The 18,378-nt window shown below is 45.8% G+C and overlaps 1 protein-coding gene across 4 annotated transcripts in view; it reads right to left on the reverse strand.

Moving 5' to 3' along the window:
* NIPBL (NIPBL cohesin loading factor) overlaps window positions 1-18,378 on the reverse strand; it is a 1,214,062-nt gene that overhangs the window by 972,766 nt on the left and 222,918 nt on the right. For all 4 annotated transcript variants that reach the window (XM_029578690.1, XM_029578673.1, XM_029578682.1 and 1 more), the window contains exons 3-4: window positions 17,941-18,106; window positions 8,814-8,944 (exon numbers count right to left, since the gene is read on the reverse strand). In XM_029578690.1, the coding sequence (XP_029434550.1) occupies window positions 8,814-8,944; window positions 17,941-18,106 (297 nt within the window). The remainder of the gene's footprint in view (window positions 1-8,813; window positions 8,945-17,940; window positions 18,107-18,378) is intronic.

Genomic DNA, 18,378 nt, shown 5'->3' on the forward strand with positions numbered 1-18,378 from the left:
TACATTGAAATCCTTAGCTCAATGTGAGGCAGCGATCAAAAAAGGCAAATAAAAAAATATTAAGAATGATCCAAAAAGGAATGGAAAATATCATATTACTTTAGTACTGAGCCATGGTGTGACTATACCTTGAATACCTTGAGGTCACACCATCTCAAAAAAACATAATGGAACTAGAAAAAATGCAGAGGACAGCGATAAAAATGATAAAGGAGAAAGAATAGTTTCACTGTTATAGAAAGGCTACACAGGTTAGGATTCTTCAACTTTGAAAACAGACAAGGATATGATAGAAGTTTATAAAATCATGAGTGGGGTAGAATGGGTAAATAAAAAGCAGTTATTTACCCTTTCAAATAATACTAAAACAAGGGGGCACTGCATGAATAAGGTTTAAAACAAATCAGAGGAAATACTTTTTCACTCAGCACACAATCATGCTGCGAAATCTATTGACAGAGAATGTAGTCAAAGTGACTAGCTTAGTGGGGTTTAAAAGAGGTTTGACAAGTTCTTGGAAGAAAAGTCCATAAAACATTATTAGCCAGGCAGATGAACAACAAGAAATAAAGCAGAGTTGCTTATTGTAACAGGTGTTCTCCAAGGACTGCAGGATGTTCGTCCTCACACATGCATGACATCATCAGAAGGAGCCCAATACGGAAAACTTATGTCAAAGTTTCTAGAACTTTGACTAGGCACACTGAGCATGCCCTATACCACGCGTCCACGCGGGGTCCTTCTTCAGTCTCGTAACATAGAATTACAATTAAAAAGAAAAGAAAAAACAGGAGAAGCCCAACTCCATGGGGTGGCGGGTGGGCTTTGTGAGGACTAACATCTTGCTGTCCTCAGAGAACACCTGTTACTGGTAAGCAACTCTGCTTTCCCCGAAGACAAGCAGGATGATAGTCCTCACACGAGTGAATTCCAAGCTACAGGTTTCTCCCCAAACAAAAAGAGGGACCAACAGACGCCTAACCAGGTGCCAACAGGCACACTACCACCAGTGCTGTTGGTAACAGAGGGGGGGAGATAGCCTGAACCCAAACAATGGGCCCTAGATTGGGAGAGCAAATAGATTATGAAGGACAGACTGGCCAAATCTGCTCTCGCATCAGCCTTCCCTATCCAGACAGTAATGAGGTGAAAAAGTGTGGACAGCACACATTGCAGCTTTGCAGATCTCCTCCACAGGAACTGCTCTCGCAAGTGGGCCACTGACACTGCCATGGCTCTGACAGAAATGAGCTTTGACATGACCCTAAAGATGCAGTCGTCCCCCCCCCCTCTCCCCCTGGGCAAACGGAAGGAGATGTAATCTGCTAGCCAACTGGATAGTGTTTGTTTGGCAACAGCAATGCCCACCCTATTCTTAACAAAACAAACAAAAAGTTGGATGGACTATCTTTGGGCTTCTGTCTGCTCCAGAAGAAAGGCTAAGGCTCACTTGCAGTCCAAACTGTACAGTGCTCATTTGCTTTGGTGCGAATGGGGTCTGGGAAAGAATATTGGCAGGACAATTGACTGGTTAAGATGGAAATCTGTCACTACCTTAGGCAGGAACTTAGGGTGCATACAGATCACTAAGGCCCGGAGCTCGTTGACCCTACGCGCTGAAGTGACCACCACCATACATATGACCACCTAGGTCACGTACGTCAGGTCACAGGTGCGCCACAGCTCAAAAGGAGCTTTTAGCAGCTGAGCTAACACCACGTGAGGTCCAAGACACAGCAGGAGGCCTTAGGAGAGGCTTCAAATGAAGCAGGCCCCACATGAAACGTACAACTATATGCTGTACAAAGATGGGTTTACCATCAGCACCATGGTGGTATGCGCCAACTGCACTAAGATGAACCATAAAAGAGTTGGTTTTTAAGCCAGCCTCCGGTAGGTGTAGAAGGTAATCAAGCAGTTTGTGTATGTGTGGAGGAGGGCTTTCTGCTCACACAAGACGGAAAACCTCCTCCACTTCATTCCACAGGACTTTCTAGTAGAAAGCTTTCTAGAAGCCACCAAGACCTGAGACACATTCTTTGAAATATCAAGCAGCTGCAGGATTAACCTCTCAGCGTCAAGGGTGTAAAGCAACAGGGCCTGGAGGGTAGAATGCCATAGCCTGCCTTGATCTTTTATGATGAGATCTGGGGAAGTCCCCAGACTTATCAGTCTCCGGATGGACAATTCCCGAAGGAGTGGAAACCAGACCTGTCTCGGCCAACGAGGGGCTAAGAGAATCAGTCTTTTTGTCCTCACGTAGCTTCAAGATAGTCTTCGCCCCTAAGGGAATCAGAGGAGACCATACAGAAGACCTTTGCCCCAATGATGGATGTCTGAGGCTGGTTTGCCATCTGTACTGTGCAGGGAGAAGAACTAAGGTACCTTCCTGTTGCAGGGGGATGTGAACAGATCTATGTCCAGGCTCCCCTAGAGGCAGAATACCCGATTCGCTACCCCCAGGTCCAGGGACTACTCATGGGGTCTGAAGGCTCGATTCAGCCTGTCCACTACCACATTCTCCATCCCGGTCAGGTACATGGCCCTGAGCATCATCCTGTGGGTTAAGGCCAATGACCAGATCTTGACTGCTTCTTGAGATAGGAGATATGATCCCGTGTGCCTCCCTGCTTGTTGACATACCACATGGCAACCTGGCTGTTGGTCTGGATCAGAACAACTTTGTTGGACAGCTGATCTCTGAAAGCCCACAACATGTATCTGATCGCCCAAAGCTCCAGGAAGTTGATTTGACAAGAACGTTTCACAGGCCCTGGGTGCTGAGCCCATCTACATGAGTTCCTCACCTCAGGGTAGATACATCCATGGTTAGCACAATTTGAGTGAGATGACCCCGAAAGGAAATCCCCTGTTCCAGATTAGAAAGTACCTGCCACCAGGAAAGAGAGTCCCTGAGAGAGAGGGCAACTTTGATGCAAATCTTGAGGTTCTGAATGGCCTGACGCCACTGTGACCTCAGGGTCCACTGGGCTCTGTGCATGTGTGAACGTGCCAAGGGAGTGACATGGATGGTTGTGACCATATGGTCCAACAACCTCAACATGTGCCAAGCTGACACCTCCTGACTCTGTTGAACCTCTGCCGCAATGGTTGCCAAGGTGACAGCCCTCTGGTTAGGCAGTAAGGCCTTGGCCTGAGCAGTTTCTAGCAGGACTCCCATGAAGGTGATAGGCTGAGATGGGACTTTGGGTAGTTGAGAACGAACCCTACTGACTCCAACACGGACTGGATGGTATACACCCCAGAGTTCTGAAGGAACTAAAAAATGAAATTTCAGACCTATTAATAAAAATTTGTAACTTATCATTAAAATCATCCATTGTACCTGAAGACTGGAGGATAGCAAATGTAACCCCAATATTTAAAAAGGGCTCCAGGGGCGATCCGGGAAACTACAGACTGGTTAGCCTGACTTCAGTGCCAGACAAAATAGTGGAAAGCATTCTAAACATCAAAATCACAGAACATATAGAAAGACATGGTTTAATGGAACAAAGTCAGCATGGCTTTACCCAGGGCAAGTCTTGCCTGACAAATCTGCTTCACTTTGTGGAAGGAGTTAATAAACATGTGGATAAAGGTGAATCGGTAGATATAGTATACTTGGATTTTCAGAAGGCGTTTGACAAAGTTCCTCATGAGAGGCTTCAAGGAAAAGTAAAAAGTCATGGGATAGGTGGCGATGTCCTTTCATGGATTGCAAACTGGCTAAAAGACAGGAAACAGAGAATAGGATTAAATGGACAATTTTCTCAGTGGAAGGGAGTGGACAGTGGAGTGCCTCAGGGATCTGTATTGGGACCCTTACTTTTCAATATATTTATAAATGATCTGGAAAGAAATACGAGTGAGATAATCAAATTTGCAGATGACACAAAATTGTTCAGAGTAGTTAAATCACAAGCAGATTGTGATAAACTGCAGGAAGACCTTGTGAGACTGGAAAATTGGGCATCCAAATGGCAGATGAAATTTAATGTGGATAAGTGCAAGGTGATGCATATAGAGAAAAATAACCCATGCTATAATTACACAATGTTGGGTTCCCATATTAGGTGCTACAACCCAAGAAAGATCTAGGTGTCATAGTGAATAACACAATGAAATCGTCGGTTCAGTGTGCTGCAGCAGTCAAAAAAGCAAACAGAATGTTGGGAATTATTAGAAAGGGAATGGTGAATAAAACGGAAAATGTCATAATGCCTCTGTATCGCTTCATGGTGAGACCGCACCTTGAATACTGTGTACAATTCTGGTCGCCGCATCTCAAAAAAGATATAATTGCGATGGAGAAGGTACAGAGAAGAGCTACCAAAATGATAATGGGAATGGAACAACTCCCCTATGAGGAAAGACTAAAGAGGTTAGGACTTTTCAGCTTGGAGAAGAGACGTCTGAGGGGGGATATGATAGAGGTGTTTAAAATCATGAGAGGTCTAGAACGGGTAGATGTGAATCGGTTATTTACTCTTTCGGATAGTAAAAAGACTAGGGGGCACTCCATGAAGTTAGTATGGGGCACAATTAAAACTAATCGGAGAAAGTTCTTTTTTACTCAACGTATAATTAAACTCTGGAATTTGTTGCCAGAGGATGTGGTTAGTGCAGTTAGTATAGCTGTGTTTAAAAAAGGATTGGATAAGTTCTTGGAGGAGAGGTCCATTACCTGCTATTAAGTTCACTTAGAGAATAGCCACTGCCATTAGCAATGGTAACATGGAATAGACTTAGTTTTTGGGTACTTGCCAGGTTCTTATGGCCTGGATTGGCCACTGTTGGAAACAGGATGCTGGGCTTGATGGACCCTTGGTCTGACCCAGTATGGCATTTTCTTATGTTCTTAACACCCGAATGATCAAGTGCATGGACCTAACAGCTCCTGCCTGAGACGTGCTCTTGATCAGCCATCATCTTGGTATGGGGAAAACATGCACTCCCATTCTGCGAAGGTATGTCACCACGATGGCCAGGCATTTTGTGAAGACCCATGGACAGACGAAAGCCCGAACGGCAACACCCAGTATTGGAAGTGTTGAATTCCCAACCCAAATCGCAGATAATTCCCGTAACCGGGGAAGAACTCGATATGGGTGTATGCGTTTTTGGTCAAGGGAGCATAGCCAGTCCCCTTTTTGCAAGAGGGATCAAGGTGCCATGGGAAACCACCTTGAACTTTTCTTTTTTTTAGAAACTTGTTAAAGGCGCTTAGGTCTAGGATAGGACACAGTCCTCCTGTTCTCTTTGGAATCAGGAAGTATCTGGAGTAAAATCCCCATCCTCTTTGCCCTGGTAGAACTGGCTCAACCGCTCTGGCCATTAAGAGGAAGGAAAGCTCCATTAGAAATACCTCCCTTTGTGCTACCGGCCCCCAATATGGGCATGGAGGGAAATTTGGCAGGACACCCAATAGATTCCATCGGTATCCCTGACGGATGATGAACCGAACCCACTGGTCTGAGGTTACACTGGGCCACTGGGTCGCAAAATGCCTGAGCCTGCCCCCGACCAGAGGGTCCATCACCACAGGTATGGACGACTGGCTTACGCTCCCTGCCGTAAGCCAGTTGACTGAGGAGCCAGTTGGGGCTTGGGAGCTCTCTGCTGTCTGGGATGGCCACAGGAGCCCTGATGGTATTGACAGATAGTACTTTCTTTGGCGAAAGAGATTTCCTTAACCCTAGTTTCAACAGCCTCCTGAACGTGGAGGACAGGTCCAGAGTACTGGCGGACAGTTGCTGGAGGGTTTAATGGTGATCCCTCATTCTATCTCCGAAGAGATTCTCTCCAGTACATGGCACATCAGCGAGTCAATCCTGAACCTCTGGTCGGAGATCCAAGGCCCGCAGCCATACTAATCTGCGGGTAGCGATTCCCGCTGCAAAGACTCTCGATGCCATCTCAAAAACATCGTAGGTCACACCCTTGTGAACCAGCGAATTGAGGGTGTCTTGCCTCTGTTAAGGCAGCGATGCAGACAATAAGCATGGTGCTTTGGAACACCTTCCTCCCAAGAGCATCTATCACTCCATGGTTCTTCCCAGGCGCACCAAGGAATGGGTCAGACAACACTTGACCCTATTGAGGAGATTCAACCACCACTGACTGGTGAGGCAGCTGACACTTATCGACCCCATCAGTCTTCTTATTAACAGGAGACACTGTGAGAGGTGTTCCCATATCCTCAGCTACAACTCCTTAAGGCTCTCAGGTAACGGGCTGCCACGATCTCCTTAGGAAGCTCAACGAACTGGAGGATCTCAAGCATTTTGTGCCTGGTACCCTCCTCTGTCAAAATCTGTCAAGCCCTCAGGTGGGAATTTCCTTCGCTCATCTGGAGGAGAAGGGTCTGACGGGCCCTATGACCCCCCGGGGTCATAGGGCCCTTATCCTCTCTGTATTCTACAGAGAATGGGGCCCTAGGTGCTTGGCCTTCATCCAGAGGTGCAGGCACCGACAGAATTGGATGGGGCCATTAGGCCTCAGCATCTCCACCAGCCTCAGTGGAGCTTCTTCCATAAAGGAACTGGCAACAACCTCCATATTGGTAGGTGGAGGCCTTGGTGCTGTCCCAGGAAACAGCGCCAGTTGAGTCAGTAATGCACCAATGAGCACATTGAGCTTCTCCAGCAGCGGTAGGATGAAGGGCAGCACCGGCTCCGGTGTCTTCGGTACCACAGCCCCGATGCCCTGTAGTCCTCGATCCACTGCCAGCTGGACTTGTTGCTCCAACTCCTCCTCAAACGTTGTCGATGCTAACACTGACTGGGAGGAAGGAGGGGTAGCCAGATCTTCTTCAGACCCGCAAGGAGGATTGGCAACTGGCACCAAGACCTTGGAGACCATCGCAGATCCCCGGCACCAATAGAGAATGGGCTATTCTTGCCATGGGATCGCTTCAGGGCCATTGTGGCAAAAGTTGGTGCATCCCCACGCCCAGCAACATGCATCGACGAAGTTCGGTGCCAATGCTTCTTAGACTCTCCTCGATGTTTGGCCCAATCTTTCCTCACTGCCGAGGTTAACAATGACAAACGCCATGTCCTCTGTCAGGAGGAGAGCAACAAATATCGGTCCCCAGTGCCCCTATCTGCTGGCAGCATCGATGGAACCAACGGTCCCACCAATGTCGATGCGTCCATCGGTGCAGCTCCAAGGTCCATCAATATCGATGCTGCCGATACCAATGCTTTGGACTTCCTCGACCCAAAAAGCTGAACCATCTTGTTGAGTCAAAGCAGACATCTCTTAAGGGTCATATGGGCACTTAAGCAGCTACCCCAGACATCATGAGATGCCCCCAGGCATCATGAGGATCAGTGATAGACATGGCCCTGGGGCATCGACAAAAACCAGATGTGGCCATGACGGGCGAAACAAAAGGGCCGCAAAGTCGAAAGCGATGACTGTGGATTTCAATATCCATTGAGCACCGGGGCGCTGCCACCACAGGCAAAATCTGCCGTGAAAGGAAACTTACCCAAAACGCCGAAAACCCTGACTAGAGACACTACTCTGTTGCTGGGTCCCTCTCGGTGGGCACCGAGAGGGACCCAGCAACAGAATCAAGTAGGAAAAACCGCGATGAGCAAAAACGTTTTCCTCAAGGCTAAAACAACCAAAGTGAGCTCTACAAGGCTTACAACTCCGTAGAAAAGAGACTGAAGAGGTGGATGCATGGACACATGGTATAGGGCATGCTGGGCATGCTCAGTGTGCATAATCAAAGTTCTAGAAATTTTGACATAAGTTTTCCACTTTGGGGTTCCATCTGATGATGTGATGACTACCATCCTGCTTGACCTCGGAGAAATCTATTTTGGGATCTTCCAACTACCTAGAATGTCCACTGTTGGAGACAGGATGCTGTGGATTGATGGACCCTTGGTCTGACCCAGCATGGCAATTTCTTATGTTCTAACCTTGAAATAAGGCACCAACAAATGCAAGAACAGAAACAGGAAAACTGACATTCTGAGAAACCTTGATAGCCCTACTATTTTATTGCATCTCTTCACTTTCTCTCTCTAGAGACCTCTGCTGCATCTAAAAGAAAAAGACAGTGGTACATGTGTGAAAAAGGGAGATGGGGGGGGATGGTGTGGGGGGGGGGTTGTTTTTTTACAAGTCTACATCCTCCTCCTCACCCCTTTGACAAGGCAACTTGTTTATAATTAGTCAAAAGTGCTCTAAAGACATGGTGACAGCCTTCCGAATTCAGAGGAAATTGTCACCTCAATAGATAAGAAGAAAATACAGTATATCACAGAATGCCATAGCATCAATTGGTCCACACAGCAGCTCTTCAACACAGATTTTTTTAAAATTGCCTTTCCAGATCATTCTTGGGCCCCCTTCATCTTTTCTTTTAAGGAGAGCTATTTGGGGAAAGAAGGGATGACAGTCTTCCAGCATTAGAAGTAAATCTGGATTTCCCTCAAGGCAGATTAGGTACGGCCTTACAGTGCTAAGCATAAGTCTTAGGGAAATTTCAGAAACTTCCAGATACAGAAATTTTCCAAAGTGTCACCAACAAATCAAAGACAAGTTAACAGATCTTCCCTTTCTGATACAACCACAAACAGTGGCCAGCTGAAAGACTATGAAGATTTGGGTTACATTCAGAAAGTCCAAAATCATGTAGTTATTTTAACAACAAGGAAGTGAGCATTTAATAAGGCGATTAGACAACTAACTTGGACCCAACATTTGTTCACATTAATGCTTCATAACTTATCACTCTGCTGTAAGAGGTTTAATATTTGATAATATAAAATGCATAGATGCTTGCTCACCGCTTTGTACCCCATATCTGTTCTGCATGCTTTTCTCCCTGAAAACATTAGGATTCCTGGCCAGGACAGCCTGCAACAAGACTGGTACATCTCCTTCAGGATCATCACTGCCCAGGTTATCTTTCAACTCTCTGATATTGAAGAAATAAACAAATGAAATTGTTGGATACCATAAAAGAAGATTTAATAAAAGATGAGTCTCACAGAAATTCTATTTCTCATTAGCAATTAAGCCTTCAAAAGCTGATTCCTCTTCCACACTCCACCTTTTTTACTACACATTTTCTTGCATTAAACAGAAAATCTATACATCAACCACTTTTCTAATAAATGCAGTTTTCAACCAAATAGCCTAGATGGGGGAAATGAGGAAGTATTTAGAAATAGCAAAATTGCTTACCTTGTAATAGGTGTTATCCCAGGACAGCAGGATGTAGTCCTCACATATGGGTGACGTCACCGAAGGAGCCCAGCACAGGAAATCTTTCTGTCAAAGTTTCTAGAAACTTTTGACTGGCCCTGTGAGGCCACTGAGCATGCCCAGCATGTCATGATATTCTCTGCCATAGGTGTCTCTCTTCAGTCTCGTAGGTAGCAATAAGCTTTAGCAAAAAAATAAAATAATAAAGGAATGAGACCCAACTCCGCGGGGTGGCGGGTGGGTTCTGTGAGGACTACATCTTGCTGTCCTGGGATAACACCTATTACAAGGTAAGCAATTTTGCTTTATCCCAGGACAAGCAGGATGCTAGTCCTCACATATGGGTGATTAGCAAGCTAGAGGCTGAGTCATTTTGTATTGAGGCAACAGAGAAGTATTGTTGTGGAAATGAGTCAGCCGTGGATTACAGCAGGTTGGATGTAGAAGGAGTTTGGATTATGCTGGAAACAAGTTCTTTAAGACAGATTGTCCATAGGCTGAATCTTGTCACCTTGTTTGTCCAAACAGTAATGAGCTGCAAAGGTGTGAAGAGAACTCCATGTTGCTGCTTTACATATGTCAAGAATTGGCACTGAACGATAGTGTGCTACTGAGGTTGACATTGCTCGTACTGAATGGGCCTTTACCCGCCCTTGGAGAGGAAGGCCTGCTTTTTCATAGCAAAACTGTATGCAATCTGCTAGCCAATTGGATATAGTATGTTTACCCACTGCTTTTCTTGGTTTGTTTGGATCATAAGAAACAAACAGTTGTGTGGATTTTCTGTGGACTGCAGTGCGGTTGATATAGAATGCTAGTGCACGTTTACAGTCCAAGGTGTGTAAGGCTTTTTCTCCTGGATGAGAATGGGGCCTTGGAAAGAATGTGGGTAAAACTATGGATTGGTTCAAGTGGAATTCCGTAACCACTTTGGGAAGGAATTTTGGATGTGTACGGAGAACCACTCTGTCATGTAAGAACTTTGTATAGGGTGCGTACGTGACAAGTGCTTGTAACTCACTAACCCTCCTAGCAGTTGTAATTGCTATGAGGAAGATAGTCTTCCATGTGAGATATTTAAGGTCACAGGAATCTATGGGTTCAAAAGGAGAACGCATTAGTCTTGTTAAATCCAGATTCAGGTCCCATTGTATGACTGGTGGCCGAATTGGTGGTTTAAGATGAGTTAAACCTCTCATAAATCTACTTACGAGAGGTTGTGTGGAAATAGGTGCATCTCCCATCTTGTTATGGTAAGCTGAGATTGCACTTAAATGTACCCTTACAGAAGAAGTCTGGAGACCAGATTCTGACAGATGGTATAAGTAGTCTAGTAGAGAAGTAGTGAGGCAAGTGAAAGGATCGATATCCTTTTGCCTGCACCACAAAGTAAACCGTGTCCATTTTGAAGAATAGTTCTTTCGTGTGGAAAGTTTACGTGAAGCTATAAGCACTTGAGATATACTTTTTGAAAGATTGAGGGGTCGTAAGATCAAGCTTTAAACATCCATGCTGTCAGGGATAGGGATTGAAGGTTGGGATGGCGTAACTGACCCTGATCCTGAGTTATGAGAGTGGGAACCACTCCCAGGCAAATTGGATCCCTGACTGAGAGGTCTAGAAGTGTGGGAAACCATACTTGTCGAGGCCAATACGAGGCTATGAGTATCAGGGACCCCTTGTCCTATTGTAGCTTCACTAGAGTTTTGGTTATGAGCGGTATTGGAGGATACGCGTATAGTAGGCCCGAGTTCCAAGGGCGAGCAAAGGCGTCCTTGGCTGGCTGATTCTCTCGGTTGTGAGGAGAACAGAATTTGTCTACTTTGTGATTCAGATGTGACGCAAAGAGGTCTATTGTCGGTTGGCCCCAACGCTGAAAAAGCCTGGTCGCTACTGAGGGATCCAGGGACCATTCGTGTGGTTGGAATTCACGACTGAGGCGATCTGCTAGTACATTTTGAATACCTGCAAGATAAGTGGCCCGGAGGAACATTGAGTGTGTTAGGGCCCAGGCCCAAATCTGTGCAGCTTCTTGACAAAGGAGATTCAAGCCCGTACCTCCCTGTTTGTTGATGTACCACATGGCTACTGTGTTGTCCATTTGGATCAGAACAGTCTTGTGTGAAAGGCAGTCCTTGAACTCATGTAAGCGCATAACGTATAGCTCGAAGCTCTAGGAAATTTATTTGAAATGTTGCTTCAAGGTTTGTCCAAGTCCCTTGTGTTTGGAGATTGTCTATGTGAGCTCCCCAACCCAAGGTGGATGCATCTGTAGTTAAAGTTATCTGTGGGACTGGTTGCTGAAAAGGTAGGCCTTTGCGCAAGTTGTCCATGTTTGTCCACCAAAGTAGAGATGATCTTAGTTGGTGGGTCACTTGAATTGGATAATGTAGTGGTTGAATGGCTTGGATCCATTGTGATCTTAAAGTCCATTGGGTAACTCTCATGGCGAGCCGTGCCATAGGAGTGACATGAACTGTGTACGCCATATGGCCTAGTAAAGTTAGAAACTGATGAGCTGTCATTTGTTTCTGTAAGTAAATGGATCTTGCTATTAGAGTGAGTGTCTCTGCTCGATCTACAGGTAAAATGGCCTTTGCTAGATTGGTGTTCAATTCTGCTCCTATGAATTGAAGTAGGTGAGCTGGAGTGAGATGGGATTTTTGATAATTGATGAGAAATCCCATGGAGTGAAATAGGCCAATTGTTCGAGTCAGAGAAGCGAGAGCTCCTTGCTGAGACTGACTCCTGATGAGCCAGTCGTCCAGATATGGGAAAACATGGACACCTTCTTTGTGCAAGTGCCCTGCTATTACTGCCAGACATTTGGTGAAGACTCTGGGAGCAGATGCCAGTCCGAATGGCAGAACTCTGTATTGGAAATGTTGATGGCCCACCATGAAGCACAGATATTTGCAATGAGAAGGGAATATGGGAATGTGAGCGTAAGCGTCTTGAAGATCCAGAGAACAAAGCCAATCTCCTGTTTGAAGAAGTGGAAGCATGGTGCCTAGAGAAAGCATCCTGAATTTTTATTTTTTCAGAAATTTGTTGAGATTTCTGAGGTCTAGGATGGGATGAGGGCCTCCGGTTTTCTTTGGAATGAGGAAATACCGGGAGTAGAATCCTCTGCCCTGCTGAGTTCGGGGCACTGGCTGTACAGCCCTGGCTCTCAGAAGGATGGATAATTCTACTTGTAATTGAGTTAGTTGCGAATTTTGTTGTGGGAAGAAGCTTGGTGGAGATTCTGGAGGAATTGAGAGGAAATTTAGTTTGTAACCTCGAGAGACTATGGAGAGTACCCATTGGTCTGATGTTATGTTTAGCCAATGTGTGTGAAAATAGGATACTCTTCCTCCCACTGGCAGGTCTGGTCGAGGATTTAGGGCAGGGGTCGGGAACCCATGGCTCGCGAGCCAGATATGGCTCTTTTGAGGGCTGCATCTGGCTCGCAGACAAGTGTGCCATACTTCGCGGTTCCCTGCTGACCCAGCTGCTCCCCGGTCCTCCGCTGCCCGGGCTTAAAATGCTGTCAGCCCGGGCGGAACGCGGCAGGACAGCTGGAGTCAGCGGCACCGGCGTGCTCTCTTCTCCCCCCCCCCCCCCCCCACGGCCCGGAAGAGGAAGTGGAGAGCATCGGGTGCCTGCGCGGGAAGAAGAGACCACACTAGCGTGGTCTCTTCTTCCGCGCAGGCACCCGATGCTCACCACTTCCTCTTCCGGGCCGCGGGGGGGGAGGAGAAGAGAGCACGCCGACTGGAGTCATCCGGGTGCCTGCGCGGGAGTCATCGGGTGTCAGCCGGGTGCCAGCGCTGGAGTCATCGGGTGCCTGCGCGGGTCTTCCCGCGCAGGCACCCGATGCTCTCCACTTCCTCTTCCGGGCCGCGGGAAGAAGAGAGCACGCCGGTGCTCTCTTCTTCCCGCGGCCCGGAAGAGGAAGTGGAGAGCATCGGGTGCCTGCGCGGGAAGACCCGCGCAGGCACGCTAGTGTCCGACGGGAAGAAGACTGCAGCGCGGCTCGGAGGAAAATGAAAATCTTCAACCGCGGCCGATGGGACTCCGCCTTCGCCTCCGCGAGGGCTGAAAATGAAGGAGGTTAGCGTTGGGAGGTGGCTGCTGCTGCCGCGAGTTCCCGGGGGGGGGGAAGGGGGAGAGAGAGAGTGAATGAATGAGCGAGCAAGCATGTGTGTTTGAGATCCTGTGTGTGTGAGTGAGAGATTGCATGTATGTGAATGATTGAGAGCCTGTATATGTGAAAGAGAGTATGTCTGTGATTGAGATCCTGCCTGTGAGAGAGAGAGCATGAATGTAAGTTTACCATTGGGAACCTGTATGTGTAAGTTTGTAATTGAAAACCTGTTTGTTTGAAAGAGTATGTGTGTATGATTGAGATCCTTTGTGTGTGAGAGAGATCATGTGTATGTATGATTAAGAGCCTGTGTGTATAAGTAAGAGAGAGATCATGTGTGTCTGTGTCTGATTGACAGCTGGTTTAGGTGATGGAGCATGTGAGTATGTGATTGAGAGCCTGTGTTTAAATGAGAGAGAGAGACCATGTGTGTCTGTGTGATTGAGAGCTGATTTAGGTGAGGGAGCATGTGAGTATGTGATTGAGAACCTGTGTTTAAATGAGAGAGAGAGACCATGTGTGTATGTGTGTGATTGAGAGCTGATTTAGGTGAGGGAGCATGTGAGTATGTGATTGAGAGCCTGTGTGTAAATGAGAGAAAGAGAGGACATGTTTGTAAGCATGTGAATGAGAGTCTGTGTGTGAGAGAAAAAGACAGCATGTATTTATGTGATTGAAAGCCTGTGTGTGTAAGCGTGAAAAGATAGACAGCATGTGTGTAAATGTGTAATTAAGAGCCTATATAAGTGAGAGAGAAAAAACATTTGTATATGTGAGTGACTGAGAGCATGTGTGTATAGGTGTGTCATTGAGAGCCAGTGTGAGAGAGAGCGCTGGTATGTGACTGAGAGAGGAGAAAGTTCCAAGCAAACCACCCCACCTCCTGCTAATTCAGAACAATCTCAGGACACCTGGATATCAAACGTTCCCAGGTATGCAGAGCAAAAAAATTTTTGTATCCTTATTATTTTTCATTACTGGATCTTTGTGTCTGCTATTTTGAAATATTTTGTTGGTATCTGGAAATGTTTTATATGAGTTTTTAATTATTGGATATTCCACTCATCAGCTGTTTCGAAATATGTTCTTTTTGTTAGTACAGTTTTACTGCTGATGATTTTATATTTCTTGATTTGTTTTATAAGGATGTGTGATGTTTCTTTTTTCCTTTGTTACACTGCATACAGAGACTCTGGCTTGTTGCAGTTTCCAATTCAGTTTTTGTCTGCATGCTTCTTGTTATGCGTTTTGGTCTCTTTATTCTATGTTAGGTGAGGGACAGCACGTGATTCAGGTGAGGTTTTCTGCTGGCGTGTAGTTTCTGTGTAGGACTCTATAGCAGCCTGACTTGGTCCGTTTTTCTAATAGGAGATGTATTGGTGTCTTAAGGCCTGGTGTAATATTTTCAGAGACTTATTGTACTTTAAAAGTGTGATCTTACATAAAATGCACACATTTACTTGTATTTAGTTTTAAACATATTGTATGGCTCTCATGGAATTACATTTTAAAATATGTGGCGATTATGGCTCTCTCAGCCAAAAAGGTTCCTGACCCCTGATTTAGGGGATAGACTTGTTCTCTGGCCTGTATTTCAAAAGCCCGCCGCTGGGCCTGTTTGTGCAGGAGGTTGCAGATGGGTAGGCTTAGGCTGTCTGTCCTGGGACCGTTGTTGTGGTCTGGTTGACCTACCCCTAGAAGTTTGGGGGTAGTATCTCCATGGCCTATAGTAAGAGCTTCTGGGTTCTATTCGAGAAAGACAACGAGAACATTGTGGAGAGGGCTCTTGTGGGATTTGAGACAGTTTACGTAGAGTCTCTGTATGGTCCTTAAACCGTTGTACTGCTTCTTGGACCTTTTTTCCAAATAAGTTGTCACCGACACATGGTAGGTCCTCAAGTTTTTCTTGAACCTCAGGCCTGAGGTCTGAGGCTTTGAGCCATGCCCATCTACGGGCGGTGATTCCAGCTGCTGCTGCTCTGGAAGCTGTCTCAAAGTTGTCGTATACTGCCCTCACCTCATGTTTTCCGGCTTCTAGGCCTTTGTTGACTATGGCCTGTGCTGGTTCCTGGAATTGTGGAGGCAAAGAGGTAATAAATTCCTCCATTTGCTTCCATAGGTTCCTCTGATATTGTGTGATGTATAATTGGTAAGCAGAGATTTTTGTGTTTAAGATGACACTCTGATACACTTTTCTGCCTAATGAGTCAAGGAACCTATGGTCTTTACCAGGTGGCGTTGATGAGTGTGGACGCACACGTCTCGACTTTTTCTGTGCAGACTCTACTACAACAGACTGGTGTGGTAACTTGTTTTTGATATCCTGGAGCTGTCTGCACTAAATAGGTTGTGTCCACATGCTTGTTCACTGCGGGGACAGAAGATGGATGCTCCCAGATGCGGCGTTGAAGATGCAAGAGAACCTCATGGATTGGGACAGCCAGCACTTGTTTAGGTGGGTCTACAAACTGTAGAACGTCAAGAGTTTGTTGTCTGGTATCTTCTTCTGCTGTTAGTTTGAAGGGAATGGAGTCAGCCATGTCCTGAACGAATGTTGAGAATGATAAATCCTCTGGAGGTGATTTTTTCTCTGATCTGGAAGAGAAGGTTCAGACATGAATCCCTCAGAAGATGTTACAGACTGCTGGTCATCCCAAGAGTCATCCGGGTAGTCTCTATAGGGAGATTTTGGCGATGACCTGGGAGGGAAGTGAAGGCCTGAAGGGCCTGGCTGTGGATCATCGGAGGAAAACAAGGGTGAGGTCTCTTGAGGCTTTGTTGATGGTAGGTTATCGATGACATTTTGATATCTTTGCAAAAGACGTTGATAAAATGCGAGATCTTGTACTTCAGGAGGCTCAGATGATGGTTGCCTCGATGATACAGTGGTTGTCATCAATGTAGTCGTCGGTGGAAGTGTTGTGGAAGACTTCGACGTTGATGGAATCGAGAATGGCATCGAAGAACCTGATGGAATCTGGACGAAGATGGACGCCGATGACGTAACGAGTCCATCGGTGTCCTCGGCGCCAACAAGGGCACCGGCTTCGGTGGGCCCACTGGCATCGGTACTACTACCGGCATCGATGCTGGCGGCATCGGCATCAGCGGGATCGCCAGAAGTGTTTGATCTTTTACAGCCTGGATGACCGCTTGCCTGATGAGATCAGACAATTCCGGCTGTACAACTGGTGGAATCAGAGCAGTTGTAAGCAGTGGCAGAGCCTGCGACGAAGGATCTTGTGCGGAAGTCTGTGGAGGATCCGGAATCGATGGAGGTAAAGGCCCAGGCGAAGGGACCGGTATTTCCTGGTCCCGTGGCCGCTTTGCCATCGATTCCTCTTGGGACGTTGATGCGGATGATGACGGTCAACGATGTCGATGATGATGTTTCAGCTTTAGATGGTCTGCCGACTTCGTCGATACTATGGACGATGGTGAAGACGGACGATCACCGGATCCGTCTGGGCGCAGTTTTTTTAAGCAAGGCTCTTTTAGTCGCTCCAGCCGGAGACGACTTCGACAATTTGGAAGGGGAAGGAATTAGTTGCAGCTGGAACAAATGTTCCATTTTTTCCTGCCTAGCCTTTCGCCCCTTTGCAGTCATCTCGGTGCATTTAGGACATGTACTTACACCATATTTTTCACCGAGGCAGAGGACACATTCTAAATGTGGGTCGGTGATCGACATGGTTCTGTTACAAATAGGGCATTTTTTGAAGCCCGTAGCCATTTTGTTATCGACGGCCGTCGAAGAATGTGAATTCGTGAGAAGAAAAATTTCCAAAATTGAGAAATCAAGACCGAGGTACTCACCAGCCGGTGAAAGGGAACCCCCGAGAGACTTCTATGAGAGAGAATATCGGTAAAAGTACGACTTTTCAGTCAGTAAAAAGTTATAAAGAAATGCAACGGCTCCTGTCCCGCGATGCCTGAAGCAGCGCGGAAAAGTGAAGACTGAAGAGAGACACCTGTGGCAGAGAATATCACGGCATGCTGGGCATGCTCAGTGGCCTCAAAGGGCCAATCAAAAGTTTCTAGAAACTTTGACAAAGATTTCCCGCGCTGGGCTCCGTCGGTGATGTCACCCATATGTGAGGACTAGCATCCTGCTTGTCCTGGGATAATCTCCTTTTTAGGACAGAAAGCAACACAGTGACACAATTAATCTATAAAGTAGCTACTTGAACTTCCTTTGCAATTGGAAGCAGTCTAATGTGCTCAATGTTCTTATAAGTACTGCATATTCTTAATGCTTCATCCTGGCTTCAGAATCATCAGGAATAAATCTATTTATTGTCAAACTTTATGTTTGAATGTAATTTGTTTTATTTTATTATGTATGTTTTATTATTGTAAAACCACTTGGATAAAATATTTTACAAGTGGTATATTAAATTTTATTAAATAATAATTATCTGAACAAAAGGAAAATTAAGGTTACAACTGAAATTAGTGTCTATTAATTTTTTTTAATATGTTGCTTGCACCCAAATTACTCATTCTCATTTAAACTTCATTCATATAATGGAATTTCCTTCAGTATATTTCCATATAAAAAGGTACCAAATACATACATGTGATCTGTTGAGACCTGGTTGAGGCTGTGTACAAGTTGTGAAGCAAGATTTTCATCCCTACAGGCAAGAAGGCAGTTCACCTCATCTGCTATTCGCCCACTGAAGAGAAGACTCTTTGTAGTTGTAGCAGGTAAAGGAGATGGAAGTGGCAGCTGGTTCAATACTATTTTAATGGAAAGCAAAAAAGGCATTAAGTATCAAACATTTACAGTAATAAGATCAGAGATGAAAATAGTAAAGCTTGGCAAATCACTACAGTCAAAGCACAGTATTTTGTTATATAAATAGCGTGAAATGTTGGCAGCATGTGAGCTTTCTGGATTTCTCTCATTACTCCCCAAAGGATGAAAATCATGTATCTAAAATGTTCTGAACTCAAGCCAGATCATTAGGTCATTAAGTCAGTTTCTAGCCTCTTGAAGTGTAATATGAACA

Source organism: Rhinatrema bivittatum, chromosome 1 (assembly GCF_901001135.1).
Source record: "Rhinatrema bivittatum chromosome 1, aRhiBiv1.1, whole genome shotgun sequence".
NCBI lineage: Eukaryota > Metazoa > Chordata > Amphibia > Gymnophiona > Rhinatrematidae > Rhinatrema > Rhinatrema bivittatum.